At 38.6% G+C, this 19,097-nt stretch overlaps 1 protein-coding gene across 4 annotated transcripts in view; it reads right to left on the bottom strand.

Moving 5' to 3' along the window:
- LOC136830825 (mucosa-associated lymphoid tissue lymphoma translocation protein 1-like) overlaps positions 1–19,097 on the bottom strand; it is a 255,412-nt gene that overhangs the window by 170,762 nt on the left and 65,553 nt on the right. For all 4 annotated transcript variants that reach the window (XM_067090794.1, XM_067090797.1, XM_067090795.1 and 1 more), the window contains exons 6-7: positions 14,050–14,148; positions 2,902–2,994 (exon numbers count right to left, since the gene is read on the bottom strand). In XM_067090794.1, the coding sequence (XP_066946895.1) occupies positions 2,902–2,994; positions 14,050–14,148 (192 nt within the window). The remainder of the gene's footprint in view (positions 1–2,901; positions 2,995–14,049; positions 14,149–19,097) is intronic.

Genomic DNA, 19,097 nt, shown 5'->3' with positions numbered 1-19,097 from the left:
CATATTTTGAAGTGTTATTAGATGGGACGTGTTTCAAGAATTTAAATATTCATACAGGCTTTAAAATTTAGTTGATTGTGGTTTTGTTTACGCTTTTTCGTGTTTTGATATTCCGTGGATATTTATACATTTTCAACGTTTTTAAAATTTTAGATAGCGATTTCTTGGGTAACAATTTGAGGTGTTGCTATTCAGATTTTTATGAACTTGGGCTATACTAGTAGTTAGTAGTTGCTATTTTTAGGGATAATTTTGAAGGGATTATTTCCCAAGTTTAATAGCTTTAATTTTCATCGGTGGGTGTTTTCATTGCCCGTGGATGTCTTTCATATTTTCGAGTTAAAGTTGCAAAGGCTTTTGAGTTTTTTCCAGCAAGGAAAAAGCAGGGTTTTTTTTCTTCAGTATTACGGTGTTGCTTCTCAGTCTTTGAAGATCTGATTCAGGTTTTGTCTGGAACATTTAAGTGGTAATTTGACATAGGTTTTTCCTATAGTTTCCATTTTTTATTTGGCTTATGTTTTGGATATTTTATAACTATTTTTCAGTTTTGACTAAATAAGTTTCGGAGGTTTTCTACTTAAATGCGGTTTATTTTACTAGTTTTATCAGCTTTTTTCAGCGTTCAGTTTTGTATATTTGAAGTTTTTCGATGTTCATTTTTCTTTAGTGGTACTTTACATTATTTTGCCTGATGTTACTCAGGGTTTTTTTTAAGGTTCCAAGTGTCACGTCTTCTAAATTTTCATTCGATATTTTGAATTTTATAATTTACTATTAAAATGATTTTTTGTGTTTAATTGGTATGTTCGTCTTATAATTGCAAATTTCCTCAGTGTTTTTATAACTGTTTTCTCACTGTCCAGTAATTATTGATATTTTGATTATCAACCAATATGGCTCAGTACACCATATTACTGCAACAATGGGAATGAGGTGACATTTTGACTGATAAATGTCGAGATTGCAAGGTTGTGTCTAGTATGTTTAAGTGGTTTAATAGGAAGTAACTTGTAAATATGATAAAACTAAGCATAGGTTGGACTTGTACTAAGAATTTTTTTCTGGTGGTATAGAGACATGACTCGTACGACAGTTTAATGTCTTAAATAATTTAGTCTGTCGTTTCAAAACTGTCAGTTTTCGTAATATGAAGCATTCTAGGCTCCAAAAGCGAATATTGAGAGTGGCCAAAATTTCAGTAAATATTGATGGCGCAGTATTAAGTGCAGCATGTTTTGGACAAATTTGACAGCAAAGAAATATTTTTCGGGTTTTTCTGTTATTTATATATTTAATAGGCAAAATCTGTATTTAGACAATCTTCAGTTAGAATGGGTGAATGTATCAGGCCACAAAACTTTAATGTCAAGAAGTGTTATCATGAGATTATCTTAAAAGTATTTTATTTGGAGATAAAAATATTTTGAACTAGTTTTAAAAGACGATTTTGCGAAACCTAATGTTTTAAACTTACTATAAGGCTTTAAACGTATTTGAAAGTGAATATTAAGCCTCCCTGAAATCTCTTTTAAGATTAAAAACAATATCTCTAGTTTTGCCATAACATATTTTACAAAACTGTATTGAAATAGTCTGATTCTACTGTTAATTTTCCAAACGAACTATTTGTATTGTTACGTGCGGTGTCTTGGCTGATCATGTATTGTTCAATTTACGTAATTTTTCAAGGCCCTGCAAGCCAAGAACACACGTAACCTGTCACTTGAAGCCACGAATTAACCTCAAAGACAGTCGTTAATTAGCCAAAGGTCGCCAGTTAAGGGTAATTAACCTTAACAAAGAATATTCAAGGAATAAAGACTTTATAATAAACGTCACCAGATGCGGACAAGGACAAGAATCTCTACTCGTTAAGATGGTATAAAAATACAACGCAACGTTCTTCCAAACAGTGACCGAGACACAAAGAAAAGCATCGAGACTTAAAATGATTTGCTTAACCTAAATCCTAAGTATTTTACTGTAATAAAGGGGTTGAAGCTAACAATATAATAAGTTGGCTTAATCTAGACTTCGTGAACACATATACCGTAAGTGGTCTCTCCAAAGCTTGGTTCTCTCTCTGAAGTTCTCTGACCGAGCCTGGGTCAAAACAGGCCTATCAGTCATGCCTTAGGCGTCTACGCTTTTGTTAAAAACATTCGCCAAGAGACAGGTAGGAAGGAAAAAGGGACCTTAGGACCACCTATTCTTAAGGCTGATAGGGAAATTTTCCTATAGGGTAAAGGCCTAACTTACCTATCCCGTTCTCCAACGGACGTTAAGGTTTGAACTGAAGACGCTTCTAGCGTGGGACAAAGCAATTTCCCTGTCTCAGTCAGGCTGATATTTCTATCCCTAAATGTTAGAGGGGGCTTAACAGCGTAAATATTTATAAAAATATATATATATATATATATATATATATATATATATATATATATATATATATATATATATATATATAATAATGAACAGCCATGATGTCAAGGCAATGAAAGAAGCAAAAGTTAACAGAAAACTACATATGCACGACACTGTACCAAACTTTTATCAAATAAGGAACAATGCAGGAATTTCATTAACAGTGAACTAATGGGCTATATTGTATAACAGTACTGTAATTTCTGTATTGTGCATGTCATCTTCCTGAATGGTAATTATTGGCAAAATCAAAACTTTTACTATGTATTTCATAAATATTCTGTATTTCTTTGCAGAGCCTGAGCAGTATGTAGCTACAATCTTACGATATTTGGAGAAACAAGCACACCCCCCCCAAAAAAACCCTATCTTTAGGTCTCTTTTATCAGTACTTTTGGAGGTTTCTCTCAATATCTAACTAAATCTAAAAACACTAAATATAAAGTGTCGTCTAAGAAAACTGGGAAGCAAACTTACAGTGACAGTAATTTCTGAAGAACGGCAAATTCCCTCAGTATTTTCTGCTTCACAAAAATACAAACCAGAATCTGGAACTCCAACCCCATATATCTGAAAAAAAAAAAAAAACAAAAATTAAATATATTTTCTACACAAGGTTAGGTCAAAGTAAAAATTCTCTTGGAAAGACGTAAGACCTTTACAGAAGAATAGCCATGGTTACACATAAATTCATGCTTTTATAAATTACAAGAAACATTAACAGGTTCCTAGAAACCATTCAAATTCAAAGATCATAGTTGGCAAGGTATGACCATTCTACATGCCCATTTTATATTATAGAGCAAAAACTAAATATGAATATTGTAATTACAATTATATTCAGTATACTGTGCAATCCTTTTTAACTGGTTAATAAGTTAATAAGTTTCAGTATAATTCTTTACTGTACATATTACTTTAACTATCACCTTTGAGGAAAATAATCACAACACTCATCACTCCTGTGTTGGGTCTTAAGTGAGCCTAAATCAATTAGCATGTAATGTCTTATAAATAATAACACAAGTTTTTCCCAGATGGCTCCAGCACTTCCATAACCTCCATCAAGGCAACCAATCATTAAAGCTTGCAAAATTGGAAAATTAGTTTTAGAACTTCAAACAATTTAAAAATAATTCAAAACTCATTAAATCCCATATTTTTGCAGGTGTACTGTCACACAAGGAAAAAGATTTTTCCTCAAACATATTTCATTAAATGACATACTGTAGAAGCTTGGTAGGCCTTCTTTTCATAATGTTTTTTCTGTTCTTCTTACTAGTTTTTCTTTCCTCAGGAGTTCATTTAATAAGTTTCCATATGAAACATGAGTGATACAAGATAAACAGAATAACATATATCTATTCTAAAAAGGCACAGTTTGAACACTGAATATCTGTGGCTAATTCATTGTAATTAGCTACTGTCTTTATGTGGTATCGAATTACACTGTCTCTTCTATATTTATAAACTCTCTCCATAACTATACAGGCAATCCCCAGTCGTCAGTGGCCTTGGTTATAGGTGATCTGGTTTTACAGCACTTGTCTAGTGACGACGATGACTGGATTTCCGACACCGATCTCCAGCTATCGGCGCTGATCCCCAGTTATCAACGCTGATCCTCGCTTATCGGCGGCACCGATACCCAGGGATCGGCGCTATTATCACCAATTTTTGGTTATTGTCACGCTGTAGGGAACAGAACCCCTGCTGATAACCGGGGACAGCCTGTATTTATAAACACTCCACAAAAAAGGTATAGTTGTATTGCTGTTCCCGAGTTGCAACCTGTTTGGGATTATTTCCCAAACAGGAGAGAAGGATGAAAATTTCACTTGTTCTGTTCAAGGTTGGCTTATGTGTATATAAAGATGAAAAGAGCCTCAATGAATGAAGCCTTAGATAATATCATGGTGTTTTTGTGGTCTCTTCCATACTTGGTCTTCCTACATACTGTGTGAAGTGGTTAAAAAAAGCAGCCTTCCTGTTCATGATATGAGAGGCACTTGCTGAGTTTTGTACTGAATTTTTCCACAAAAGCTATAAGTAATGCCTGCAGTGCACCGCATAAGGTGCACTGATGGCACTACTCCCTATGGGGCTACATTGCATAAGCATTAACCACACTGCTCAAATATCTTTTAGGACATTTGCTATTTCCATTTAAACATAATCCTTCATTTCTTAATTTCTTATTGAGAAGTTGGCTTCTGTATGGTCCTTTATATTTGCTTCTGTAATGAGGCTATGTTTTAGTTTTTGGATGTTATAAAGAGATACCTCTACCTCAAACCTAACCTCTTTTCAGGGGGTCAGGCTTTTTAATATAGCGGCAATTAAGACTCCAATTAAGAAACTTCTTTTCATCATCTGTAGGCTTATATTCCAACTGATCTATGAATGAATATATATCCTGAGGGAGCTTTTCACTGCCACTCCACAATGAAGATGTAGTTGCGTTTTTTATTCAAAAGTTGCAACACATTTTGGAAGGTATAATGTGCTCTTTCCATTCTCAAGCAGTTCCAACTACACCATCAATACATATAAGAACTATAATACAGGCATTTCCTGGGTTACAACGGGTTTGGCTTAAGACGTTTTTTCAAATTATTCAAATATTATTCATCAGTTTATGTTCCAGGGTTCCTTACGATGCTGATCTGATGGGAGAAATTTAAATTGGCAGAATACAGTAAACACCCTGTTCCAGCGTTCTCATGGTTACGGACTCACGCATTCGCTGGTTTCTCTGTGGAACATATCTGATCATTACGGAAAAAATTCGCCCATTCGGCTTTTTCCAAAATGGCAGAATAAATTTTCAAATAAATTTTTTTGTGATTTTTATGAAAACTTTTTCAATGAAAAATGGCAGTTTACATTTTAAGCATTTTCAATACACCCAAAGTTCACTGTAATAAAAACTTAAGAGGTTTTTATGAAAAATTCAATAAAAATGCAGTTTTCATTTTCATGACACCCAAGAGATTAAAAGTGACAATTATTTGGTTTTCGATGTCTCGGCTTACAACAAATTTTGGCTTATGGTGCGGCATAAGAACGGAACCACCGTCGTAAACCAACTGGGACTGTTCCTGGTTATCAGTGAGGTTCTGTTCGTAAGTGAAAATCGCCAATAAATGAAAATCAGCGCCAATATAAGCAATTATCAGCACCTCTAAAATGGCAGATTTTCAAATATATTCATCAGAAATTATTTCTGGTTTAGACAAGGGTTACCCGAAAAACTGAAGAAATCTCCAAAATGGCAGAATAATCAAAATTTGGGTTTTTTTGAAAAACTGTCTGTACTCATTTTCAATAGAGAAAGTATTAAAAGTAAGGTTTTCTCAGCTTTTTGAAAATCTAAGAACGGAACCCCGTCAGTAAACCAGGGACTGCCTAAATAGTGGCAGTGCCGAAAATGGCAGATTTTCATCGCTAGACAAGCCCCTGGAGATAACCGGGGACTGTCTGTACTGTAATAGAGAAAGGGGTATCTCAGCTAAAATCTGCGAGCTAAATAGTGGCAATGTGAAAGCCCCAGAGAATATAGTCATTCATACACCATAGGCCCACACAGGATGTCAAGAAGCTTCTAAATTTGGGTCTTAATTGACCTTATCATTAAAAGCCTGACCATGTGAAAAAGAAGTTAGGTTGGAGGTAGGGGTACTTCTTGATAACATCCTCACACTAGAACATGAAGGGGAAGTCCAGGTCAAAGATCCCTTCCAACAAGACTTCATTACAGTTGCAAAAAAAGGGAGGTCTTTTCAATACTGAATCATGGAATGCTGCCAAAAAAGTTAAAAGAAAATGCAGGCATTATAATCTGTAGGGAGGATAAGACCACCACTTATATCCTTCTCCCAACTGATACTTACCAGTAGAAGCTCAAGAAAATCCTAAAAGATGAGACTAAATTCAAAGATATTAAAAGGAACCCAACTGATGACATGAAAGAGACCTGAGCCGAGTCACTATTGATATTAATGAACCCAGAGGATATATCAGATTTGGAGATGTACAAGAGGACAATGAACCAGGATACATCTGTAAAATCATTAACCGCCAAAAGACAAAGAGCGACTTTTCTGGCTTTCCTCCTCCCGACGCTGAGCCACTTTAGTGGACCGATTTAAACAGAGACAGGTTTCCTATGCCAGTACCTTGCTCTCTGGTGATGTATCAATACTACAGTGTCATTGGCTAAATGTTATTACATCACAATGGCATCATCATAATCCCGTTACTTAATTGGTTAAAAAGCTTATGACGTGGAAAAAAGCAAGAATTCCCGGGAAAACTTCAGTCTCGGTGTTGGTTTTGAGTGTTCCATGACCAGTTCTCGATAACTATTATCTTTATCATTATTTTTGTAATTATTACAGGTTAATATGGGATAAAGACATGATAGAATAAGTTTTCAGTGATAATAAGAATTACCAGTAATGGAAGAATACGTATATCATATACAGTGATCCCTCTCCACTCCGCGCTTCAACTTTGCCGGCTTCACTGCATCGCGGATTTTTCAGAAATATTCATCGAAAAATTAAAATTGAAAAGTACCACCATATCAGTAACCATATCGCGGAAAACAGCGATGTTTCATCATGTTACGTGAGAAGAACGGCTTGCGAGACCGACGTGCAAGGACTGGAAGCTTCGTATATACCCACGGGCACTCGGACAAGGCACGTGATTGGTTCCCGGTGCGAGATCGACCAATGACAGCACAAGTGGATGTAACCCGTGAGCTGATTGGCTGCGCATCATCGCAGCATCACGCAGCTTCTTCCCCTGCTTGATCCCTCTCGTTGCCACTCTTGTGCTGTAGACGCTCTCAAGTGTACTGTATCGCGCGCATTTTGTGTTGTGTGTTGAGTTAAAAGTTAACTTGTCGTGCCTTCGTGACCTTACAATGGCTCCTAAACGCCGTGCCCCTGCAAAAGGTTCCTCTAGTGAGCCCAAGAGGAAGAGGAATATGATGAACATTAGTGAAAAGGTAAAACTTTTAGACATGTTAAAAGAGGGCAAAAGCTATGGCGCGATAGCACGCCATTATGGCGTGAATGAATCGACAGTGTGCTATATAAAGAAGGAGGAAGTTAACATCCGCAAAAGCAATGAAATAAGCTTCAATAGAGAAGCGAAACGTGTGATAACTGTGCGTAATAAGAGAATAATGAGAATGGAATCTGCATTAGCCTTGTGGGTTGCTGATCGCAGAAAAAAAAATGTGAGTTTGGACAGTAATATGATCAGAACAAAGGCCAAATCTCTCTATGATAAAACTTGCCTGGTGACGACGACGAAGGAGATGCTGAAGAAGGCGCTGAAGAAGATCCTGATGACCCTCAACCCAGTACTAGCGGTGCCACGAGTGATTCGGCTGCTCGAAGACCAGACTTTTTAGCCAGCAAAGGCTGGTTTGAAAAATTTCAAAAAAGGTTTGGCCTCAAAAGTGTGCCTTTGTATGGTGAGGCTGCCTCTGCTGACACCGAAGGTGCTCGTCGTTTCGTGGAGGATGTGTTCCCTAAACTCATCAGTGATGGCGGCTACCTCCCTGAGCAAGTCTTTAACATGGACGAGACAGGTCTCTTTTGAAAGAGGATGCCTTCTCAAACATTCCTCTTCAAGGATGAAGTGAAGAGGACAGGCTTCAAGGCCCACAAGGACTGTGTCACACTCATCATGTGTGGCAATGCTGCAGGCTTTATGATTAAGCCAGGCCTTATTTATAAGTCCAAAAATCCACGGGCCTTAAAAAACAAAAATAAGGCTCTGCTCCCCTAGTATTGGATGAATAACTCTAAGGCCTGGATAACGAAAGCCCTGACCATCGAATGGTTCTTCCATTGCTTCATTCTCCAGGTGAAGCTCTACCTGGCTGAGAAGGGACTCCCCTTTAAGGTCCTTCTCTTGATGGTCTGTGCAGGAGGCCATGCAAAGAACTTGGAATATGATGGGGTTCAGATCGAGTTTCTGTCCCCTAACACCACATCTTTAATCCAGCCGATGGATCAAGGTGTTATTCGTGCCCTTAAGGTACTCTACATGCGTTCAACGATGGAGGGCCTCATCGCTGCACTTGACGATGATACCAAAGACTTCAGTGTGAAAAAGCACTGGCGTAACTACGACATTGCATCATGCTTGCGTAATATCCAGCAAGCATTGAAGGACATGAAAACCGAGACCATAAATGCTGCCTGGAAGAAATTATGGCCTGACGTGGTTCATGATTGTAAAGGCTTCATTCCTGACGAAATTCATCACTCGGCAGTGCAGAAGGCGGTGAAGTTGGCTAACATCATCAAGGATGAAGGATTCATCGACATGACGGAAGATAAAGTCAACGGTCTTATCGATGCCCACTCGGACCCACTGACAGATGAAGACCTCGTTGAGATGACGAAGTCTGCGAGTGAAGAAGAAAGCCAAGAAGAGGAAGACGAAGACATTGAAGAGCGTGGCCTTACCCTGGAGAACCTGCAACAATTGTGCAACATGGCAAGGGCAATGCAACAATTTGCACAAGAAATCGACGACATGGTTCGAGCTGTCGAGGTTAGGAACCGTGTTGATGAGGTTATGTTCTTGTACAAGGGCATTTTACAGCAGAAGAAAAAACAACGACAACAACTACCAATCACCATGTTCTTCACCAAGGTAAAAACCCCAGCTACACCACCAGTGCCTCCGAGTGAACCTGAAGCATCTATGAGTGGAGTGGAAGTCTCTTCACCGCCACCACGAGCTTCTTCGCCTCTTTCGGAAGAAAATGGTGACGATCCAGCGCCGATATCTGACGATGAGGCGCTTCCTGAACTGACATAAAGGCCTCATTATACCTGTGCAGTAACACCATCATCGTCATCAATTAATCATCACATTCATCAAACTGCACAGGTATCTCGTCATTGTCATTTTCATCGTCGTCATCGTCACCTCAAGATATTACGCTACTGTCATTGGTGAGTGTTGAACATACGTGTTAACGTCTCGTATGAGAGAGAGTGAGTGACTGTATAATAATTAAGGTTTTATAATAACAGTACAGTAATGTACGTCTCATATGAGAGGGAGAGAGAGAGAGTGAATATATGTACAAGGTTTTATAATTATTGTACTGTACAGTACAGTAAATATATTTAAGTAAAATATGGTACTGTAAATAGTATACCTGTACAGTACATTTGTTCACTTTATACTTACCTCGCTTATGTGATGTTGCTCATACATGGGTGTTTTATATATATATGCCTCCCTAGGGAGGGGCCAATGCTACTTCGTGGAATTTCACTTATCGTGGGGGGTTCTGGTCCCCATTATCCGCAACAGACGAGGGATCACTGTAAGTGAATTCGGAGCAAAAGCTAATTTTTTCTTTAATGAAAATTGGGATATCATGGTTGGCGTCTTGGTTTCGAGAGATAATCTTTATAACAGTTCTTATTTTTTGTAATTATTATATGATGATATTAGATAAAAACATAATATAGAGAAAATGGAGATAATACGAGCTGTAAATTGTATAAATGCATTGCATATCAGTGAATCAGTTGCAAAATGTTGTTACTTTATTTATTTTAGGTTGAAAGTTATGGCGTCCCTACAGTTTCAAATGAAATTACTGACATTTCATTTTATGAAACAAGTGATGAGGAAGTTTCAAATTCCGATACTGCTAGTGAAACGGAAAGCGACAGTGAAACTAATGCATGCACATCAGGTGGTGTGTGGGCATGCCTCATTGGTGAGGACGCTGGCCCTATTCCAGTGCCATTTAGTGCCACCCCAGGACCTATGAATTCTCCACAGGCTGACGCCCCCCCAATTGCTTATTTCAATTTATTTTTTCCTGATTCTTTCATGCAGACTGTAGTAAATGAAATAAGTAGGTGCAGTGATACATTTGTATCTAATAAGAGGGAGTATTTGCAGCGCCATCCACGATCAGCCGTTCATAACTGGATTACAGATGGGCACACTAACATCAGAGAAATGAGAGCTTTTATTGGCATAGCTCTCAATATGGGCACTGTAAGATTGCCAGAGATAAATGATTGTTGGGACACTTGCCATAAACCAATCTCTCAACCTTGGTTTCGGGAACATTTTGCCCAAGATAAGTTGAAACTTCTCGAAATTTTTGCACTTTGCGAACAATGATGGAATGCCTGCCCAAGACTCTCCAGATTATGATCCACTTTATAAGAGCAAACCAGTTATTGATCATTCTGTACAAGTGTTCAAAAGACATTTTCATCCCTTGCAAAACATTGCGATAGATGAAAGTATGGTAGGTTTTAGAGGTCGCACACCTCATCTTCGACAGTACATGCTGGAAAAAAGGCATGCAAGGTTTGGTGTCAAGCTATGGTGCCTTTGTGATACTGAAACTGGCTATACTCATACCTTTGAGGTGTATAAGGGGGTCAGGCAGGAAGAGAGGAGTGGTGAGGGTTTCACTTACAATTTAGTGATGTGTTTGATGAAGCAGGCTACCTTTTATATCAGGGTCACCATGTAGGCCTTGATAATTATTTTACCTCTCCCCAGCTATTCCAGGACCTTTACAAAATTGAAACTAATGCCACTGGTACAGTAAGAAAAAGTAGGAAGGGGCTGCCCAAGAATTGTGTAAATGCCTCCTTGACAAACCAGAAAGTGTGTGAAAGGAGAAAGGGACCTCTTTTGTGTGTTGCTTTCAAGGATGGTAAAAACAACCAATTTTTCTTTCAACAAAAACAAAGGGAGGTTACTCTGACTACACAAATAGCAGGGGGAAGGTGGTAACAAAACCCAGTGTTGTTATTGATTATAATAAATGTATAGGGGGAGTCGACCCTAAAGACTCAAAACTACAAGTATTTGGCTGAGAGGCATACAGTCAAATGGACAATAAAGGTGGCCTTTGCTCTTTTTGGGACTGCTGTTCTAAACAGTTATATACTGTATAAAAAAGATACAAGCTCCCAGAACAGAATGCCACAAAAGCACTACATGCTTTCAATAACTGAGGCTCTGGTTGAGGACTACAGACCTCAAAGGCCATCACACAAAAGAAGGAGCAACGCAGAGATTGCTGCAAGCAGGGAAACTTGAATTGAGCCGCCTTCACATGAGATTGCAGTGCCTGAAGATTTTCATGAGTGGCATAAATTTCCCAAAGGTAAACTGAGAATGTGTGTTGCTGGGCACGAACGCAGAGTACGCTCTACTTGGGAATGCCAAAAATGTGATGTTGGGCTTTGTGCTGCATTCTTTGCTTCATATCATAAGAAGAACTAAGAGTGAGTACCAACCTAAAAGGTCTTTCCCTTTACTTTGCTTTACACTTATTGATGTACATATATTTTTCCTTTCTTTTGTTTAGTATACTGTATCAGATGTAGATATATACATGAACATGTGCATGCACTCACATTCTTATATAATATATATATATATATATATATATATATATATATATATATATATATATATATATATATATATATATATATATATATATATATATATATATATATATATATATATATATATATATATATATATATATATATATATATATATATATATATATATATATATATATATATATATATATATATATATATATATATATATATATATATATATATATATATATATATATATATATATATATATATATATATATATATATATATATATATATATATATATATATATATATATATATATATATATATTATACAAACACACACACATATATATATAAAACCAATGCTTATTTGTGTTGTGTAAATGAACAAGACATATTTCACATACATTCGGAGGTGTTTTGAGTTGAGTGCCATCGTGTTGAATAGTTACAATTATACTCTGAAAATGTATATCCATCTGCTTTTCCTTTCCCTGAATGACAAGTAAATTTGGAATAAGTTAGCATTGATTTTACGTAAATTGATCGAGCAATAATTTATAAAATTAGGATACAAAAAGTGGCTTCACTAATGCTAAGAAAATAGACCAAATTTCAAACGATAAAGGAAAATCTAGAAAAAATAGAGAAGGCAATAATACAATCTAAAGGGTGTCCATTTCATATAGAAAGGTTCTGCCTTGAACTTGCAATTTATTTGAAGTAAAAATAGTCAGTAATAATGGAGATATTAACAATAAACTACAAATAATTAACTGTACGTAACCGGCGCAGATCAGCATATCAATTTCAGCTACGTATGTACCACATTCGTCCTTCATCTCAAACATACCCACTTCTACCTACATAACAGCAAAATGGCTCAGTGCACTATTGACCCCCTACATCCCAGATAAGTAGCCTACCATTAAAGCAATCCAAGACACGACCATGTCGCGCTGCGTTAGAATTTTACCCTTGTGTTCGAGGCAGAAATGACTATAAAGGGTTAGAGTTGGCAAATGTACAAACGCGGACCGGGACATGAAAATATAAGTACTGAACGACATTTTCATGCAATAAAACAATTTTTGGCTATGTGTGGCATTTTGATATTCAAGATTTTGCGCCATACAGTTTGAATGAATTTTGTGGGAAAAGCGTTCAGATTACTTCCATGGGCCATAAATGACTTCTGGCAACTCTTATATGGCAACTTTAGCAGCTCAGTAGAGGATAGAGGGAGATCGGTTTGACTTGAGATGTTACGGGGGAATACTGCAGCTCCCGATCCCAGCATGTCTCATGAATGTTTTACAATAAATTATTCCCCAAATCCAATTTATTGACGCCAGTTAATCTTCTCTGTTACAGCACACATGTCTAATTCATAACTTTGAAAAACTGCCACTAACTCTTCAATTTTACTATCCTGATTTAGCATTCTCACATTCCAATTGCCAATTTTGCTAGTATTTTTAGTATGAATAAAAGAATTAGGAGACCGTGAGATTCTTAGCACCCCCTGCCCATTTTAGGGCTGCATGGGACTGGGGGGCCATTCCTCTTCTTCTCAGAGTCCATATACAGTATAATATATAGTCACATAATTCACTTCATAAAATTATTACTACAGCACAGAATTGGACAAATAAATGGATGGCTGGGCTCCTGGCTGACAACTGATGATCCTATGTATCTTGTTTACAATTGTTAATGGAATGGTTCTCCATATGATCACAGTTCAGTTGTTGTGTGTGTAAAACTTAGCAGTTCTCATTTGATGGATTGATTACAGAATGCTTGTTCAGCTAACCTTTTCCACTAATGGCTAGGAGCATTTTTTCTCTGCTAAAAATCATGAAAAATAGTGAGATCTAGCTGAAATTAGGCAACACTGCTTCTACCTCCTGACAAGCTAGAATGCGATCAAGTCTTGGTCATTTCAAACAGAGGACCCTCTCCAGTCTCCATCCCCAAACACACACACACACCTTGGAGTGAATTTTACTGTTTTTGTTATTATTATTTTTTTTTAAAGGCTAGGGGGCAAACCAGTCTTCGGGGTGGGCCATCAGTGTCTTGAGGGGAGCAAGTGGGCCCCCCGAAGCCCCCCAAAATGATGCCCCTGCTTAAATTTAGCCTGGTCTAGGGACATGCTTAATATATATTCTAAATGATAAGAAAACAAAGCATCTAACCTTAAATATGTTACTGTCACTCTTTTGAATTTCTTTTCCATTCTTGTACCAAGTATAAACAGGCTCTGGCTCAGCCAACACTTCATATTTCAAGAAAAGCTGAAAAGAAAAAATGCAAAACATTCATCCTTCATGACCAAAACTGGAGAAAAAGATAGATTATTATTTCACAATATCTGGTACTAAAAAATACAAATTCTTTCAACAAATGATAATTTCCATGATAAAATTAATTATTTAGATACTTGCCTCCTGTTAAAGTTACCTTTTATCTTTGCGCCATTAGGCACGATTGGCAAAATAACAAAATATCGCTTGGTTAAGCAGCTAGGACTCTCTGTAATCACCTTTTTCCCACCAGGTGGCGCTGGAATGTTTATGTTCTTGTCAGAATTCTTCATGACCACCCACTATGTGGGGACGCTGGGTGGGTTTCCACTTAACAGTCAGTAAGTACCCCAATAATTAATTTTATCGTGAAAATTATCATTATTTGGAATGAATCTTACCTACTGTTAAAGTTAGCTGACTACCACATTGACTGAGGATGGTGGGTTAGAGCGGCTAGAGAAACAATGTTCAGCCAAGCGAACTAAAAGCTTTTTACTGAGGGAAAAAAAAAGCTTCTCAACATTCCTGCCCGTTGTGTGATCCTGTGCCCAAGTTGAAAGCCCATAACCAACAGTCCAAAACTAAAGACAACTATCACCTTCATATATGAAAGTGTGCTCCTATACACCAATGTGCATCTTCATGCTCCCATAATTGGATAGCGGGATTTCCTAATAACTAACGATAAGATAGGAAGCAAGGTTACTATCATATTTGGTTCAGGAGAAAGCGTCCTCTCTGCAATGATAGCACTAAGGGCTTTATATGTCATACTAAATTTGAACATTTTGCAAATAATGACAGTTAACAACAGTTACATCTCCCATGAGCTGCATGACAACCTTCCCTAGGGAAATTTTAAAGGAGATAAAGACGTGCCCACAGCACGGAAGCCATGAGGATTATTTCAAAAATGGTAAAAGCTCAGGAATCAACTCTGTGTGCACTGACTTAACATCCTTGGACATAGGTATGTTTGGTCTCCTAACACCACAGATAAATACTTAACTCCTCCTCTAAAAAGTTTATGTTTGTCCAGGTAAACCCTGAAGAGTTCTAACTGGACATTAAGGCAGTCATTTCTTCACTGCCTACCTCAGCAGTTAAATTAGACAGTCAAAAATCTGGGAAGGGCTTTCACTTCTATATCTTTTCTCTAAGCAATGAAAGAAAAGAGAGAGGTTGCCAATGCAACAAAGCCCAAAAACAAGAAGGGGCTTGAAGCTCACTAATATAAACCCTTAATACAGCAGGACTAAATGGAAATAAAGACAGCCACTTCTTCACTGCCTACCAAAGCAGTTAAATTAGGTACTGTCACAAAGCAATGAAAGACATGAGAGAGGCTGCCACTAGAAAAAAGCCCACATACAAGAAAGGGCTTCAAGCTCACTAATACACTTTGCCACAGCAAGGGCTAAATGAAAAGTGTCTTCAAAGTTCTTCAGTGATGCCTTATCAAAAGGCTCAACTGAGGTTATGCTAAAATCTGGAGGACTACACCTAAGATGACAAATTTAAATCAATTTGTATTTTTCATAACTAACAAACCTGCAGTCTTAACATAAGGGAAAAATTCTCTAGCGCTACTTGGAGTCCGGTTAAAAAATGTTACGAGGAAATTGGTAGCATCAGCAGATGTCCAAGATGGCAATGAGTAGGAGGAGGAGCTGACCTCCCATACCCAATCTCAGAAGCATTGCGTCAGTTTTCTCTGGCCCATGTAAAATATGAGGGGTTGCTTGAGGTGGGCAGTATATGTTAAGCCGCAGGTTTTTAAGTTATGAAAAATACAAATTGTTTTAAAAATTGTTATTTGTTCATATACAGAACAAAACAAACATTTTGTCTTAACATAAGGGAGACTCACTCTTGGAGGGGGGATAGAGAAAGCCTCAGAACCAACTGGAGATTCAGCTTACCTGGGCCCACTTCCTGGCCAAAGAGGGGCATGGGAAGGAGTCGTAAGCCTTTGAACTGTAAAGTAAAAGGTTACTTGCCAGCCAGACATCTGGGTTAAGAGACAATGTGGAACTCCTGTTACATTGTGTCTTGTAGTGAAATAAAGAACTTTGTTAGCTACGATCCTTGTTTGTCATCATTTCCTCTCTCCCCTTGAAAGAGAGAGGAAGGGACTTGCTTCCAAAGTAATCTGTAATGTGTATGGGACAATCAAGTAAAACTACTGGAAAGGAGCTCTATTCTCACCTGTATCTGACCAGTTCCAGCATATGATGGATAAATTCTCTCCACAGCCCACCAGTAGAGGAAAAAAAGAAAGACAGAGGAAGTAGACCTGTCAAACCAATCACTCTCACTTTCAAAACCAACATCTTGGGTTAGATACAAACTGTACCGTTAGGGGCACTGGATGAGCTACACAACTTGTTGAGTAGCCACCACTGGACCCAAGAAAAGAGTATCCAAGGACCTGTGGGTAACATCCCACAGATAGAAGGATGTGAAGGTGGTTTGGCATAGCCATTTTCCAGCCTTTAAGGTCCTTTGAACTGTTGAACCGACAGTGTCTTTTTAAACACAATGGAAGGGCTTGACCCGACATCACATGCTCTTGCGCACACTGAATTGGCTTTGGGTTTGAAGAAGACAAACAGGCTTGTTTAATTACTTCTCGAAGCCAAGAGGAGACAGTATTTTTGGACACTTCCTTCTTGATCCAGCCTGTGCTAACAAAACATCTTCAACAACCCGGTCTGAGGTGTTGAGTCCTTTTTAGGTAGTTACACAATGCCCTAACAGGGCATAAAAGTAACTCATCAGGGTCATTACCAACAAAATCCACAAGCGAAGGGATGGAGACAGACTCGAATATGTTGTCGGGAACGGAGGGATTTTGAGTCTTAGCCATGAATACCAGGACAAATTCAAAGGTTACTGGCCCCCAGCCCCTTGTATGTTTAATGTTAAAAGATAGTCCAAGTAGTCCACTTACTTTCTTGGAAGATGCTAAGGCTAAAACGAAAACCATCTTGAGAGTTAAATTCCTGTCTGAAGAAGCTCTTAAGGGTTCGTATGGACTACATGTGAGACTGCTAAGCACCAATGCTAGGTCCCAATTGGGAGGTTTAAGATCTCTTGGGGAACAGGACCTTTCGAAACTCTTGAGAAGCATAGAAACCTCCCCTGAAGATATTCACATATTTCAGACATAGAACTAAGCCTAGGGCAGCCCTGTATCCCTTGACTGCTGAAAGAAGTTTCTTCCTACAAAGAAAAATGAAGAAGTCTACTACTTGTTGAATAGTACTTCTGATTGGAGAGATACCCATTGACGACACCAATCAGTCGATGCCCCACTTTCCCTGGTGTGCAGCTGTAGAACGCCTCCTGAGATAACCTGACATTTCTGTTGCTGCTCTGCAAGAAAAGCCTCTCGCACACAGGAGAAACTGGATAGTCTCCAGCCATGAAGAGATAGGGACCCTACTGACTGGTGAAATCTCTCGATGCATGGTTAACACAGAAGGTTGTGCCAAGGAGGAATCTCCCTTGGTGCTTCAGTTAGTAAGCCTAGAAGATCGGGGTACCATTCAGTGTGAGGCCACAAGGGAGCTACAAGGGTCATCCTGTGGTTCTGGGAAATCATCACTCTGTTGATGACTTGACGGATGAGGCGAAAGGGAAGAAAGGCGTCAATGTCCAGATCGTCCCAAGGATGTTAAAGAGCGTACTCTGCCACAGCCCAGAGATCTGGAATGACTGAACAAGATACCTCTAGTTTTTTATTGTGTCTTGTTGCAAGCAGGTCTATTGATGGCCTTCCCCACAGATGAAAAAGTCTTTCTACCACCTCTTGATGTAGTGACTACTCTGTTCCTAGAACTTGACCCCAGCGACTCAGCTTGTCTGCCACCACGCTCTTCTTGTCTGGGATGTATCTGGCCGAAAGAACTACCGATTGGGAGACTGCCCACTGGTGCAGTTGGATTGTCAAGTTGTGAAGATTACGAGACACTAGGAACCCCCTGTTTGTTGACATAGGCAACCACTGTAGTGTTATCGGACAGTAGTACCATGGAGTGCCCTGTTACCCTTTCTTGAAATTCCTGAATTCTAGGAAGGCTGCTTTCAGCTCCAAGATGTTGATAAGGAGCTGTTTGTCTTGGTAATCCCACACTCCTGAAATTGGAAAGATCTTCCAAGTGTGCTCCCCAGCCCTCATGTGAGGTGTCTGAGAACAGAAGAATCTCTGGAGGTGGAGAGCGAAGGGGCACTCCTATAATCAGGTTCCTGTCGTCCAGCCACCAAGCTAAGTCTTTCTTCACTTCTGATAGTGGAACTGGGAACAAAGGAGGATACTTTGCAGAGGACCAAAACTCCTTTAGTTGCCATTGGAGGGATCGAATGTGTATTCGACCGTGAGGGATTAACTTCTCTACGGACGACAGGAAACTTAGACTGACCTGCCACTGATGAGTGGGTTGCTTCTGTCTGGAGAGGAAGAGATGGGCAAAGTTACTGAACTTCACTAGTCGTTGCTCTGAAGAGACTATTTTCGATACTGTCGTGTCTATCATCATACCCAGGTATAGATGTCTTTGACTTGGAGTGAGGTTTGACTTTTCCAAATTTATCACGATGCCTACGCCGTGACAAAACTGAAGGCTGTCCCTGTGTTGGATCAACTTTATCCAAGAATTTGCTAGAACCAGCCAGTCGTTGAGGAATCTTAAGATCCGCATGCCTTGAGAATGTGCCTGTGTCAAAATTAAGGTGAAGACCCTGATGAAGACTTGTGGGGCAGTTGAAAGACCGAAGCATAGGACCTTGAACTGATAAACTCTCTCTCCCAAACTGAAGCAAAGATACTTACAGGAAGGTTGATGTATCGGAATCTGGAAATACGCATCCTTCAGATCTACCGTGAGAATGAAATCATTCTTCCTGATGGCTTAAAGAACTGTGCGAGGAATTTC

This window comes from Macrobrachium rosenbergii, chromosome 47, assembly GCF_040412425.1.
Source record: "Macrobrachium rosenbergii isolate ZJJX-2024 chromosome 47, ASM4041242v1, whole genome shotgun sequence".
Taxonomy (NCBI): domain Eukaryota; kingdom Metazoa; phylum Arthropoda; class Malacostraca; order Decapoda; family Palaemonidae; genus Macrobrachium; species Macrobrachium rosenbergii.
Note: the sequence above shows the minus strand (reverse complement) of the source record. Positions and strands in the feature narration are given on the sequence as shown.